Source organism: Heliangelus exortis, chromosome 6, assembly GCF_036169615.1.
Source record: "Heliangelus exortis chromosome 6, bHelExo1.hap1, whole genome shotgun sequence".
Taxonomy (NCBI): Eukaryota; Metazoa; Chordata; class Aves; order Apodiformes; family Trochilidae; genus Heliangelus; species Heliangelus exortis.
The window spans coordinates 27,074,075-27,088,992 of NC_092427.1; the positions used below are offsets into that span (position 1 = coordinate 27,074,075).

Genomic DNA, 14,918 nt, shown 5'->3' on the forward strand with positions numbered 1-14,918 from the left:
TTCTTAAGATCAGACTTACTGGAGGCATACATATAATTGAAGGACCAAGAAAATATGAATATAAATTTGTTGAGTGGTTTTAAAGAGTTAGGCTACTGGTTACATGACAGCAATCACTTAATGATGCCACTTTTAAGTTTATTTCATTTACACTGAGTGCTTTACTTACTGTTAATGATTTTAAAAAATTGTTTTACCATTGAAATATGTATTTTCATAGTGAAGGAAGCTTTGTATTTAAAAGGGGCACAGGAAGCAAGAATATGGAACTTCCTTCAAATACTTGACTACCTATGACCATACTCCAAAATTGTAGAGAACATGGAAGGATGGGAATGACAATTTGCAGATTAGCCCTACAGTCTTCCTAAAAGTTTTCTATGGAGTATAGTTGGAAAGTGGCCCTAGATTTGTGAGTATAGTTATCTCGTCATTGCACTAGAATGTGATGAGTAAGTGTTCTCCCTTTCCCCTAGTTGGATGCAATGATATAGTTTTGTCTTCTGTACAATTCAGGAGAGTGTTTGGAAGGTTTTCTTCTTGCTTTTGATTAGGGTGCAAGCAATATTTGGTCCTTGGATGTGTTTTCCCCATATTGCTGTTTATTTATTGACATCTCAGTGTTAGATAAAATCCATTTTGTTAAAAAGAGACAGGTACATAAAACATGTCTGGTCACATTTCATGTGAAATTGGAAGTATATCCTCATTTGTTTCAGAAAGCTGATGTTTGAGACTTCTTTAAAATTTGGCACAGGGAGAGAGCCCTTGTGTTTAAATTTAAGGGTGCTTTTTTGATCAATATTTTCCTCACAAAACCAGAGAAAAATAACACAAATTTACTGATTTAACAGTGGTGGTATGATAGCATTTTGTACCTTTAATAGTCAAAAGGTAGTGAAATTGGCCATTTTGTATAGTTGTGCCATGAAGTTACACATAATGTGATACTGTTCAGCTATTAGATAGTAAAAAGAAAGCTCCATTTGAGACATAATACTAACAACTTTATATTTTAGACTCTATTTGTATACCTTGCTTTTTTTTTTTCTTTCAAGATTTAAAGATCACCCCACGTTGAATGAACGGTATTTGTTACTCCATTTACTTGGCCGAGGTGGCTTCAGTGAAGTGTACAAGGTAGAGTGTGTTGCATCTGCTAAATCTTAATGTTTGGGCTACATTCACTTATGCATTGAATTTTGGGAGGGAGGGAATCTTAATAAGCATAAGGATTGTAACATGGTTGACTGGTTGAGCACACTTTGATTAATCTGTGGTGCGGGGGCAGCACGTCAATAGCCTTGTGAATTACATGCCAATTTTTTCCTGTTTATTGGGTGTTACTTTTCTCATCTTTGGTTGTAACTTTCCCATATTTATGGGTTTCATTTTTAGGCCTTTGACCTTTATGAACAAAGATACGCTGCTGTGAAGATTCACCAGCTTAACAAAAGCTGGAGGGATGAAAAGAAAGAAAACTACCACAAGTAAATATTAATGACTTATGACTCATGTTAAATCAAATAGCATTTTATTGATTGTAGGTTAATGTATCCATCTTCCTTTAGACATGCCTGCAGAGAGTATAGAATACACAAAGAACTGGATCACCCCCGGATAGTTAAACTATATGACTACTTCTCCCTGGATACAGATACGTAAGTACATAAAATGATATGTTTTCTAGACTTTGGCAAGAACTTTAGTGCTTTACATTAGATAAACAGAAACTAAGAGTATTTGAGCTAACATGACGCTTTCTTGCTTACAGCCAAAGCATTAAGGGGTTTTTCTTTAAGTTTTTTTTTTCAAAAAGCCTCCAGGATGTCCTGAGGGTGAAGGGGGCATGCAGTGCTGTAATGTAATGCAGAGCAAGGGCTACTGCAGGGTGGCTCTGAAAGGCTTCTGTAGCTTAGACAAGTTTCGAAGACTAAAGGACAGGAGGAGCATTCTTGATCTAAGTTAGCCCATGGTCACTGGGCTGCACCTCTTTTCATGAGATCATGTCACATCTTAAGGGATGGTGAGTATATTTTTTAATTTAGAAACATGCCTACATAAATAGGGTTTTTAAACTTACCCTCTCGTTAGTATGGATGCATTTTCTCTTTTAGTGAATATAAATACTCCAATTGATGTCATGTTTCTTAAACTAACAGTTATGCCATGTATTTATGAACAATTTAATTCATACAGTTTAATCAGCCAGCCGTTATTAAATTCACCAGTATCGAACTGGGTTGTCATATCTCTGTTACAGATTGTGCAGCTTGATACATTATTTAATTTTCTCTGAATTCTGTCCTAGGTTTTGCACGGTGTTAGAATACTGTGAAGGCAATGACTTGGATTTCTATCTGAAGCAACATAAATTGATGTCAGAGAAGGAAGCTAGGTCCATTGTAATGCAAATAGTAAATGCACTACGGTATCTCAATGAGATCAAGCCCCCTATTATACACTATGATCTTAAACCAGGTAAATGAGGAGTGATACAAATGAAAATGTAACTTATTTTTTCAGTCCTTTATTTTGTTTGTAATTCATGACTGCAGATATAACAATTACCTTCTGTATGCCAGGCTTATTGTAAACAACTGAAAAAAGTGCAGACTTTTCTTCCCAGTTTTACTGCCAAAATCATTTGCCTTTTCTTTGGAAAAATGTTTATCATAGCTTTTAGAGTTTATATTATTTTGATTTGAATTTGTAGGAAAAATGCATACAGCAGATAGATATATTCATTGGCATTTAGCAATATAAACAGATAAGATCATTAATTGGCTCAGACCTATCTGATCATTGTGGGATGCTGAGGTGTAAGTAAGTTTTCTCTTCCATACTTCTTAGCCTGTAAAGGATTAAAATAGGTAATTAATTGCTTTCAGTATCCTGGCATCAACACTTCAAAACAAAACTTTACAGAAATTTTCTTTATAATGAATAATGAGCATTGTCATAAACGATGTATCCTATTTTGAATCCATGGCCTTTTTTTTACCACCACCTGCATGAATGATGCTTGCATTCTTCTTGTAGCATCATCTGCTGTTCTTCCAAGCATGGGTTCTGTAGTGCAACTCTTGTGCCAGCCTGTTAGCTTGCTGCTTTGTAATTAATTGTTCATACAGATTTCTCTCATATTATGGAATTGTACAGAATGTATTCTGAGTCTCAATTGGTTTTGTTCTGAGAGGAACGTCATCACGTAACTTTTCAATCAATAAATTTCTTTACAAATTTACAACTTTAAAACAGAGAGTAAGTTTTGTAGTACTGCAGCAATTTCTTGGCTCAGTTTTGTGGCATTTGTAAGCCCTGAATCCTGTAGTGTAGGATTTATTCTGGACACAAATATCTGAAATTTCATTGTAACTGGTATACTGCTATGTCTTGGTGTTTCCTCTCTACATTTTTGTGTGTCTTCACTGTCCAGACAGCTCCCAGCTGAGGGAGCCATTTCAGATGCTGATGAGAACATGGAGAGTTCCTGAGACTGCATTAAGATGTGTCATAGTCAATTTACTCCAGACTTGGGGATATAAAGATGATGTAAAGTTGTCACTTACCCATCAAGAAGTCAGGTGTTCCTGAAAAATGAACCTGGTTTTGGAATTAAAGCACTCTGTTAGCTGTTCTGAGGTTTGGTTGTTTTTTTTCCTCCCCCGTATAGGTAATATCCTTCTTGTAGATGGAACAGCATGTGGAGAAATAAAAATTACTGATTTTGGCCTTTCCAAGATAATGGATGATGATAGCTATGGTGTGGATGGAATGGATTTAACTTCACAGGGAGCAGGAACTTACTGGTAATGCCAGGTTTGATATTACTGTTTAGATTCTGGGTTATTGTTCATAAAGTCTATTTTGTGAAAGAGATAGGATGAAAAATATTAACATGAAGGGAAAATAAACATTTTTTTAAATGAATGTTGATATTCCCAAATGTTAGAATGGTAACATAACAAGTAAGATAAAGAGTGTGAATGGTTTTATTATATATATAAAAATAAGTGTGAAGATGATCACTGTGATTTAGAAGCATGGTTTCCTGAAGAAGCAGGTGTTTAATTTTTGGCTGCAGGTGGCTGAAGATGTTTGGCACAGCTATGATGATTAAGTGTGGGTGTTTAGTCCTTGGAAATCTTAGAGCAGGGATTACCAGCAGGTAATGTCCTTAGAACAAGAGAGTATTTACTCTTCCATCCTAAAGGTTAATGACAGCTTGGCAGCTGTGATTTGTTTTCTGTGTGCACTTGCATGCTTGTCCAAAAAACTGAAGTTTTGTAGCTTCCTACTGAACAGGAATGACAATTAGCATTTCCTGACTTACAGCAAAGCTGTAGAATTTGCTCTCTAAAAATGCAGGTTTTTCATGACACAGTAGCTCTTTGAGCCTGGGGGCATGGGATCTGTGTCAGGGTGGGTAGAATAGAAAGCCTATATTGGCCAGGTTATTACTTGTAAGTTCAGTTTTCTTTTTCTCCTCATTCTGCCTGTAGCACAATCGGAGTCAGAAGCTGAGACCTAACTCTAAACAGGGAAGCCAGGGTCGTTCCCATTTGTTTTCTGGCTTTTCCCACATTTGGAAGTTGCATATAATAAAGTTACTACCTTTTCATTCAGAATTTTTGGTAAAGAAAACAAGCACATGAAAGTCAGTTATTCAAGTTGAAGAAGTGTTAGTCTTTTGCTACTCATTTCTAATGCTTTGCCTATTTAAACACCAATGAAAATAATTTATTGTAGGAATATATGAAAAAAAATGTTGGCCTTTGCATTTTGCTGAGGAAAAAAGTCCCTCTTGTGGAGAGCCACAAAGATGATCTAGGGGCTGGATGGAGCACCTCTGCTACAAAGAGGGGATGAGAAAGCTGGGATTATTCAGCCTGAATAATACCTTATAGCTGCCTTCCAACACCTGAAGGGAGCCTGCAGGAAGGCTGGAGAGGGACTTCCCGTAAGAGTGTCTAGCAGTAGGACAAGAGGAAATGGTTTTAAAATGGAGGAGAATAGGTTCAGACAGGATCTTAAGAAGAAGTTCTTCAGTACAAGGGTAGTGAGACTCTGGAACAGACTGCCCAGAGAAGCTGTGGATGCTCCCTCCCTGGAGGTGTTCAAGCACAGGCTGGCTGAGGCTTTGAGCAACCCTGTCTAGATGAGAGTTGTTCTGCCCATGGCAGGGAGGTTGGAGTAGAAGATATGAAAGGTCCCTTCCAACCTAAGCCATTCTGTGATTCTGTGATTTCATCTAGAATGCCACAGGCACTGGTGGGGCTATAAACTAAGAGATCAAAAAGGTCTGTGACGAGTATAGGTTCATGATGAATCTCTGTGTTTCTAATTTACACTTTGTCTGAGCCCAAAATCTTCATTAAGGAGGGAAATATACTGAGGGAGTTTGAGGTGGGGGCTGAGTCTGTGTTGGGCAGGTGGCACAATTTAATTGTCAGCAGCACAGTGCTGTAAGGGATTTCCTCAGCCAGTGGGTCCTGTTACCTGCCTTTCCAGGCAGTTAGGTCACATAATCTCTTTGGTAAACTTCCAGATGAGAGGTTTGTATTAAATTTAGTTAGTGTTTTGTCCCCTGTAATCTGATTTGAAGTGTGTTCCATAACCTCAGTTCTCTGATCATTAGAAACCTAATCTTCTAATTTACAGACCGTGTTTATTTGTGGCCAGTTCATACTTGTTTGTTCCTGTGCCAGCACTGTCCTCCCTGAAGTGGTACTTCCTGGTACACTTGCTTCTTGGTATTTTTTATAGCCTTTAGGGTTTTTTTCCTTGAAATGAAGGCTCTCCATTCTTCAGAGCATTTTAGTAGTTTTCTTTGCACTTGAATCACTTTAAGCTCATTTTTTCTTGAATGTTGTAATTAGAATTGTACACGAGTATTCCAGAAGAGATACTGTGTGATACTTTGGGATACTGTGTGAAATTCATACTTGTGTTGCATTCTTGCATTTTGACTTAATTTTTCTGCTTATTTTGATTTCCACAAATACGTCTTCAAAATTTATTCTAAGCCTTATGGGCTGTTTATGGAAGAATGTTTGGTCTGTACATGCTCTAGTAGCTTTAATGCCTCTTTCCATTTTGTATATTATACTGAGTAATACCTAGCTATCCACATATTGATATGTTTGGGTATATTTGGGAAGCTTGGTGGGTTTTTTGTATTGTTTTGCTGTGTTGTGTTGGTTTGGTTTGGATGTTTGGGGTTTTTTGTGTGTTTTTTTGTAGTGTGTTTCATTTTGGTTTTTTAAAGGAGGTTCCATTTCACCAGTTGTTTTGCAATTCAGAAATAGCAGAGGAACTTCCTCAATTTTGGGTTCTTTGGCTTCCTGTAGATTATAGAAATGGAAATAGCCATCACCTTTGTCTACCATATATCCCTCAGGTTCATGTCGTTGTTATAACTAAAAATTTAGGTAAAGGGTCTTTAAGTCATACCTACATTATCCTTGATTCCTAACCAGACCTTGCTGTAAAATGCACTCTGTATGGTTTTCATCTTTTCTTGCTTTGGTAGAAAGAGAAGGTTCATAATTAACCCATGATCCCCCACCTTCCCCTGAAAAAAGAAAGGTGATAATTAATGATTTAGATAAAGATTGTTAGTATTCATGCTTATATGAAATAGACCCACTGACTGACTGACTATACAAAAAACTAATGGCAGTTTTGATGGGTGTGCAAGATGTGGGAATGCAGATTGTAAAGGCACTGTACAGCTGTCAAAAGATCAAAAGATCAGAGATGTGTACATGAAGTTTTTGTATAATTAGAATTTGAATAAGTTTTAGCCATGCAGCTACTTCCAGACACTGAGGTGCATGTTTTGTTTTCCAGGTACTTGCCTCCAGAGTGTTTTGTAGTTGGCAAAGAGCCACCAAAGATTTCTAATAAGGTTGATGTATGGTCAGTTGGAGTAATCTTTTTTCAATGCCTTTATGGTAGAAAGGTAAGAGGAAAGTTGTCTGAAAATCTTAAAGTTTTAGTGTTAATGCCTGTTTCCAGTAGACTGTGGCTTATAGTCATAAAGATGTAAATCTACATGTAAAGTTACTTATGTTACTTTTTGGTGGTGTGCATTGATATTGCAAGAAATGTAGAAAATCTTGACTGAAACTTTTGTTTAGGGAATGGTTAGTAGTTTGTATCACTACTGCAAGGCCTTATCATAGCATAAATATTTATGAAATAAAGTAATTGGATAACTCTCATGAAGAAAACCATGTGTTTATTTTTCAGCCATTTGGTCACAATCAGTCACAGCAAGATATCCTACAAGAAAATACAATATTAAAAGCTACCGAAGTTCAGTTCCCTGTCAAACCTGTTGTAAGCAATGAAGCCAAGGTAACTTTGCATATGATCTCTGAGTACCAGTTAGCAACATTCATTATAAAGGATTCAGCTATAAAACTGCTGTCAGCTTAAGAATGCTGTGAGATGTGGTAACTAAAGGTGTAGGAAAACATAATGGAGAACTAGTATTTTGATTTTTTTTATTAAACAAACTTATTCTGGGACTTCTCAAAGTCATACTCTTCAAAGTGAGGCTATGTATAAATTCCAGGAATTTGCAAGTTGTTCTAAAGTAGGCTGCCTCAAAATTTGTCCACTTTGCTTTTTCCCAGAGGACCATTTGTGAAATACTGATAAGACTAACAAACTCTTTCTGAAAATATTGAATGTTATTCTGTGCAGCCTTGTGCAGACTACCAAATACCTGGAGGATATATCTGCTAATGCTCTTCCCCTTGAAAGGTCATAGGACTCTGTATTTACACAGAGCTGAGATTAGAAGCATAATTTCTTAGGAATCTGTTAAGATACATTGATGCTTGTTCAGGAACTAAGTTGCCAGCATAGTTGATCTTCCACAAAAGTGTGGATGGCAATATTTCCTTCATTTAAAAATCCTATTTTGAAACATCTGTATCCAAGCTATCAATATCTATAGCATATCTAGCAAACTCTTCTCCATAGACCATCTATTCAGAAACAGATCAAGGTGCTTTCCCTAATGATTGTAGATGAGAGCATCCATAACAAATCCAATTCTGTCAATGTGGAAGAAAGCTTAATATATGTGTTATTTTTTTGTAAAACTGTCCTAATTTTTAGAAAATGTATTTGTGACCAGATGCAGTAGAGATAGTCTCATTGAAAAAACTGCCAGGAGAGTAGAATGTCTGTTCAAGTTTCAGCAACTAATTAAACATACTGAGATCTGGGACACACACAAAAAAAAACCCACCAGAAAGTTAAGATTTAGCCTCTAAAGGCTATAAGGAAAGGAAACCTATTTACCTATTTCTAGGAGGTGTAGCTTCTGAAGAAAATAAAATGTTGATGTAAAAATGAAAATTTGGTTTAGAAATTGTACTTTGTCCTAGGTTGTTTTTTTTTGAGCTGGGTTTTTTTTTGCTGTTTTTGTTTGGGGTTTTTTTTCAGCGCCATTTGGAAAAATTGTGTCCCTTTAGTGCAGGTGACAAAATATGCATCACGTAACTGGTAACATTACGTGCTGATAGTTTTTAAGCTTGTGTTTTAACTTTGTATTTCTTTGTCATCAGTAGTTTTATATAGAGGACGTCAGGAAAGAGCAGACAGTTCAGCATGGAGCACTGGCACCTTGTTTTACATTCTTTGCATATTCTGTGTTCTGTTTGTTTGAAAGACTAAAATAAATTTTCATTGTTTTCTACTCTTACACTGTCACGATAGCTGTAAGAGAGTGGGAGAAATTACTCTCTGGTGGAATTGCTATAAAACAATTTCAGACTAACTTGTAAATTCAGACCATTTATGATGACTTTGTAGAATCCAAACTGTCATTCGGATTTATAGGCCTGGCAGTAGGAGAAGAACAGCTTGTAAACTGAAATTCTGATTTGGAAAACATGGAGATGAAATAAAAGATGGAACCTGAAATGACATTGTTAGTTAGTTTTCAGACTGTAACTGTCCTTTGATCATCCTCTGCTTTTTCCTGTTTTGTGCAATGTTCTCCTTTGCATCACAGCAATGTGTCTGCTGTGCCACAGAAGCATGAAGTAGTTTACAAACACTTTAGACACAAACTGTTACTCTGAGGATCTTGAAAAGAACTCTTAACAATTAATTTTTTATGAAGAATTATATTAAAATCCATAATGTCCAGGAACATGTGAATGTATATTAACAGGTGTGCACGATTTTTATTTTATTCCTTGTTCATGCTGGATATGTAAATGATAGAAGTAAATTCTAGCAGGGTTCTTTGGAACTTGTATCACAGATTTCTTCCTTTAATCTCTAGTTTTTAATTGGAGCAAAGAACAAACAGCTGAACAGATTTATCAAAGAAAAGATATGTAATTCTTTTAAATTAAGCTCTAAATTAAGTAATGATGTACTAATCAGTTCTGTAGCAATAATAAGGATTTTCTATGATTAATATTGAAGCCCAGGCTCTCAGGAGACCAAGTGTTCTGTATTTGGTAGACATATAAGACTTGAGAGAAACTTCCAGTGTAGAATGATTGTCATGCATTTTATGGACCTAAACATAGGACAGCATAATGTCTCAAGAGCAGTCCTTGAAGCTAGATATAGAATTTTTTAATTGATGAGGAATTTTTAAGCAGGTGGGATTGATTTGTTTTGTTTTGGGTTTTGTTTTTGGTTTTTTCCTGGGAAAGGAGTTCCAGCTAGGTAGTGGTTTCTTAAACAGTCTGTTAGTTATTTCGTGCCTACTGAACATGACAACCACTGTTGTCAAATTTCAGATTTTGTTCTATCCAGTTATGGCACACATGGTAATGCCTGCTCTGAAAGCTCTACTGAGCCATAGAATTTTTGTTCCTGCATCTTCCATCTATTCTTCATCTACCACACAGCTGAATGGTGTCAGAAGTTCTGTGGAGCTCCTTTTGATGTTTTCAGTCCTCTGATACTTGCTTCTAGTTTTTAGTGAGCTGTCCAGGGATAACACAGGCAGAATTCTAATTGTGTGAGGTGCTAATGCTTTACTTGTAAATATAGTTGCTAAAGATGGAAATCCCTATTTGAAGTGTGATTATTTGAAGGCAGTTAGTTGCTTGGTTTTTGGTTTTTTACCTGATGCGATGTTGCACTGTTTCATTGGAATCAGTAGTGAAATACTACACTGTCATTTGAACTTGGTTATATAAGAACAAAAATTTGTTCAGGAACTAGTTTATCCAGGAGGACATGCATAGTTACTTGTAAACAGACATAATTATTTGGAACGGTGTTGTCACTTTTTGCATTTCTTTTCTAGGCCTTTATTAGACGCTGTTTAGCATACCGAAAAGAGGATAGATTTGATGTCCACCAGCTGGCTAATGATCCTTATCTTCTCCCTCACATGAGGAGATCAAACTCTTCAGGAAACTTGCATATGACTGGGCTAGCAGCATCCCCTACACCACCTACTTCAAACATTATTTCATACTGAAATTTCTTCAGCCGAGGAATGGCGTGAGACCTTTGTGTAGGTTCCAGATGCAGACTTGAGCTTGAAAGCATTTGAGTGTCTTTACACAGGATAAGTTTGATAACTGTGTTTTCAGACTGAAGTCCTCCTACATAGTGTCATTTGTATGATTGGAACGGATCATGGACTGTGAATAAATAATATACCCTTCTGAAAAATACCTTTAAATGTTGAAGGACGACACTACCTGTTACACACTAACAGGTATACTGTGTTTAAGACAGAAGAAAAGGTTTTTAGTTTTTTCTGGGGAACATTGTAAATAATCTTTTTAATACTTAAAGTACATTTGGTTGATACTGGAAAGTTCTAACATGAAGGGTAGTTTTTCATTATTTAAATAAAAAAGGGTAGTGAGCAAATTTGAAAACACACAAAAAATACTGTGCCTGCTTATAAACTAAATAAACTGCCATCTTTCCAAGTCACTGATCTTTTGAAACCAAAGTAAGGAGTGTGAGACAGTAGAAGATACGTTCTGTATCAGATTCCTCAGATAAAATTTGGCAACTCAGGCTCAAACCTCCAAAAATACGGTGGTGTTTCACTGAATTTAGATTGGAAGGGGGATATGGAATTCCTGGTACTTATTTCTCAAGTAGATTGCTAATTTTGAAATCCGCTCAATTTTCTGAAAATACTATATTTGCTGTGGTATTGAAACTTGTGAAACCTAGTTGTGAAACTTTCCAGGCTTTGATAAAAGCAAGCAACAGTATGAAACCAAATGCAAACAGGTCATGTATAATGTTCTATGCAGGAATAATGATAAATTCCCTTCTTGCTCTATTGTAAATTGTTGTACAGATGTCACATTTTCAGTTAAATTTCAGCAACTTATTCCTGTACAAATGTTTAAAGTATGGCTTTTTCTAATTGGATATTGTATTTTTTTTAAGTCTCCCTCAAGGCGCTTCTAATTGCTGCTAAATGACGTTGCTTTTACTTTTGCGAAAGAATCAAATGACCTCCTTAAGGTGCAAGTCAACTGTATGTTATAGAGAGATTAACAGTAGGTAATTCATTAACAATCGAGGCATGTAAACCAGATCTATGTTGGCAATACACAGTTCTTTAAGTCAGTTTACTGCGTTCTCAACCTGCAGAACGCGTTGATACTAGATGTAGAAGATGCTCATGGTTATTCTCTATTTCTGGAAGTTCCTATCAACAAGGAAATGTTTCTTGTGGCTTGTACAGATATTTTAAAATGTGAAACATTTTCTAACTGCCTTGTATGGTAGAAACTTACTTTTCAGAGCAGTGTATCTCTCTCCCGTTCACTATTCTTTTAACTATCCTGTTCTTGATGCTGAATACCTATTCGTAATTTTGTCCATTTTGCAGGAAAAGGAGGCTGTATTACCACAGGTTTTCATTTAGTATTGTACAGTTAAACTGTTGCTCTTGTTTCTGATGTTGCAAGCCATTTTGTTTTCATTGTACATAAAGAAACATTAACTGTCTCTTTAAGATGCTGCTGAAATTGTAGAGAATGTAGCCAAAACAGTAATAAACAATGACAGTTGAAATTTCAAGGATTTCATTGCATGTTTTTTCATTTTGAGGAAAGGCAAGTCAGCTAAGCATTATCACTGAGCTACACTTGGGCATTTAAAGGAAACTTCATTTAATTACAAATTAAAAGCCAATAATAAAATAATTAATTTTAATAACACTGGAGGTTAAAGGAGAGGATTCCATAAAGCTTAAAACATCTATTTTAATGAAGTAAGCAGAACAGTTCTCTGAATAGCCCTCACAGAAACAACTTTTCTATGTTTTAACGGGTTCTTCTAGAATTCTTTACCTTTGGAATAAAATTTGTACATACAATAACACTAGACTCAGATAGTGACTGTTTCTGCCTTACACTACACCAAAGTATTAGGTCTGCATCCTTTTCACCCTCTGCAGCACAGGACCACCGAGTCGTGTTCAAGGAGAATGTGCCATAGCTGATGCGGGCTCACTTCAGATGTCATTCCTTCTTATTCTCAACGTTTCAATATCAGAAGCTTAATCAATTGTTTTGCTTAAGGAAAATAAGAAGGATTGTGTTAACAGTATTTTTATTTATCTGGAATATATTGTGGTTACCCCTAGTAAAGGGAAGTCTTGGAAATATGTTAGAGAACCATGTAAGTAACTGGAAATTTCACAGCTATCTAAAAATAAGGTTTATGCACTGCACTAATTACATACAAACTTGTTTTCCTCATTGTTATAGTATGGGAAAAGGCGTTGTGGCTGAAAACAGGACACTAACTCCAGCTTTACAAATGCACATTCCTGAAATCCAAGCACTTTTAGACAAGGTTCCATATAGATACCTGAAGGAAAAGGAGAGTCACCATCTCATCCTTTGAATCAAAGTTGCGAGATTCTTACCTCTAATACACCCAGCTGTGTTTGTGTTAGCATCGTACAGTGCTGTTAAAAGTTTTGTATCCTCACATGGATTCATTAAGTGGTTGCAAGAAGACATCCGGGTGTGTTTGGTGCCTGATACTCAGCAACTTGGGCTTGGGCTTGAGTCTTGAGGCAGAGCCCAGAAGTCTGAATTACTGCTACTTGTGAAGGAATGCTGATCCACTCTCAGGTAATTCATGCAGAGCTTGTCCAATCTGTATTTCATACACATTTTACAAATTTTATTACGTGCCATCCATTGCTAGATTTCCTGAGGTGTCTTCAGGTTTAGCAACAGGTAGACAAAAGGAAGCTAAACTTCATCAGGCAGTTTTTAAAGAACCTTGGAAACAAGTCTTCCTGTAATTTCATAAATATTTTTAAATTTCTGCATTTACTGGAAGATGCTAAAATACCACATTACTGTAGAATTTTAAAACACCCATGTATGGAACAAGTGACAGTAAGAGGAGTTCTACCCTTTTAACTGTGGTTATGGTGCTACAGGTCATATGCAGCCGGAGTTAGCAATGGTTGGCTTGTTTCTTCAAAACAACCATGTTCTTGCATTATTTTATTTTTTTATTATTTTGTTTTGTTTTATTTATGTTTGCACTGAAATTTCTCAGATTTCAGCATGGAATGTTATGCACCCTTAGCTTGGTGTATGCTGGTTGGTAGATACTATTTTCATGGAGGCAGGTAATACTTTTTTCTAAAAAGTGCTTTTAACACTCGGGAGGCCTGAAAGGACATTACTGGCCAGCTGCCCGAGTGCTGTTGGCCGTGCACACTGTGGCTATGAGCAAACCCCTGCATAATTACAGAGACTTTCTAAAGCCCACAAAGCCGCCAACCCTCTCGATACGCGAGTCACGGCTGCCGGAGCTACCGAGCCCCTGCCCTGGGCTGCTCTGTGTTGCTGGGACCCCTCTGGCAGCCAGGAGCTGCCCATGATGGCCTCCATGGGTGACTGACCTAGGTATGTTTTAAACGGAGCAAGCCCTGGAAAGGAAGGCATGCCCTGAGATGTGAAGTACACTGGGTGCTCCTGCACCAGTTTTGACATCATCCTGAAGGAGAAGAAACCAGAAGTGAGGTGGGGCTGCCAGCCCAGCTGGGCCTTCCTACCCCATCCCACAGCTCTCCTGGCCAGGCAGGACATGGCACATCTATTCTGGGGAGTGGATGCAGCACTGCTGCTCCGGTCTTTCTCTGGATTCGAGTTCCTCTGGCGCTGGAGCTGCTCCTGTGCCTGTGCAGCTGAGGAGCCCCGGCGGGGCAGGGGTGGCAACCACCGCTGTCACGGTCGCCATGCAGAGGGCTGGAGTGGTGAGGGACACTGCTGGAGGGAATCGGGCCACTGGGAAGGATGAGAGGGGTCCCTGGGACATTTATTTCTCTTCAAAGAGCCCTCAGGACTTCTGGTCTCCTCCAGAAGTGGGAGACTGTGTTGGGAAGGAGGCCTGGGGAGCCCGGCCTCTTGGGGGGCCCAGGCAGGGTTGTCAGGGCAGGATCGGCCTCAAAACTTGGAGGTGGAGTGGTAAGAGAGTCTTCTGATTTTGGTGTTTATAACACTGCAATCTCACAATTGCTGATGTATTTTTTAAAAATTTTACTTCTACATGTCAACTGCTGTCAAAAGGAGGGCCCTGGTTTTGCAGGTGAGGGGCACCAGGCAGCATGGACTGACAGTGTTTCACCATCATCATCTCACAGTGTGTGGGCCACCTCTGTCTGCCACCATGTCACCTGGGCCAGGGCACTGTCATCTCCACAGTCCCAGCATGATCCTCCCATGGGCTTCAGGTTGTAAGTATCATAGAATCATAGAATTGGCTGGGTTGGAAGGGACCTCAGAGATCATCAAGTCCAACCCTGAACCTCTCCTGAAGCCTGGAACGTATCCGGCCCCAGGCATCCATGGACTGTAGAGTTGTGTTTGTAGGAAAGGTAAGACTGAAAGTCTTTTCAGAGGGATAATGAATTATCC

General features: G+C 37.8%; 1 protein-coding gene across 6 annotated transcripts in view; it reads left to right on the plus strand.

The window, feature by feature from the left end:
* The window catches only part of TLK1 (tousled like kinase 1), a 67,866-nt gene extending 55,815 nt beyond the window's left edge, over positions 1-12,051 (plus strand). For 5 of the 6 annotated variants that reach the window (XM_071747383.1, XM_071747380.1, XM_071747382.1 and 2 more), the window contains exons 14-21: positions 1,059-1,140; positions 1,399-1,490; positions 1,572-1,661; positions 2,312-2,481; positions 3,677-3,812; positions 6,856-6,967; positions 7,258-7,365; positions 10,298-12,051. In XM_071747383.1, the coding sequence (XP_071603484.1) occupies positions 1,059-1,140; positions 1,399-1,490; positions 1,572-1,661; positions 2,312-2,481; positions 3,677-3,812; positions 6,856-6,967; positions 7,258-7,365; positions 10,298-10,474 (967 nt within the window). In that variant the 3' untranslated portion in view covers positions 10,475-12,051. Of the gene's footprint in view, positions 1-1,058; positions 1,141-1,398; positions 1,491-1,571; positions 1,662-2,311; positions 2,482-3,676; positions 3,813-6,855; positions 6,968-7,234; positions 7,366-10,297 lie in introns of all 6 variants that reach the window. The other variant, XR_011726556.1, reaches the window with a different exon arrangement.
* The last annotated feature ends 2,867 nt before the right edge of the window (positions 12,052-14,918 follow it).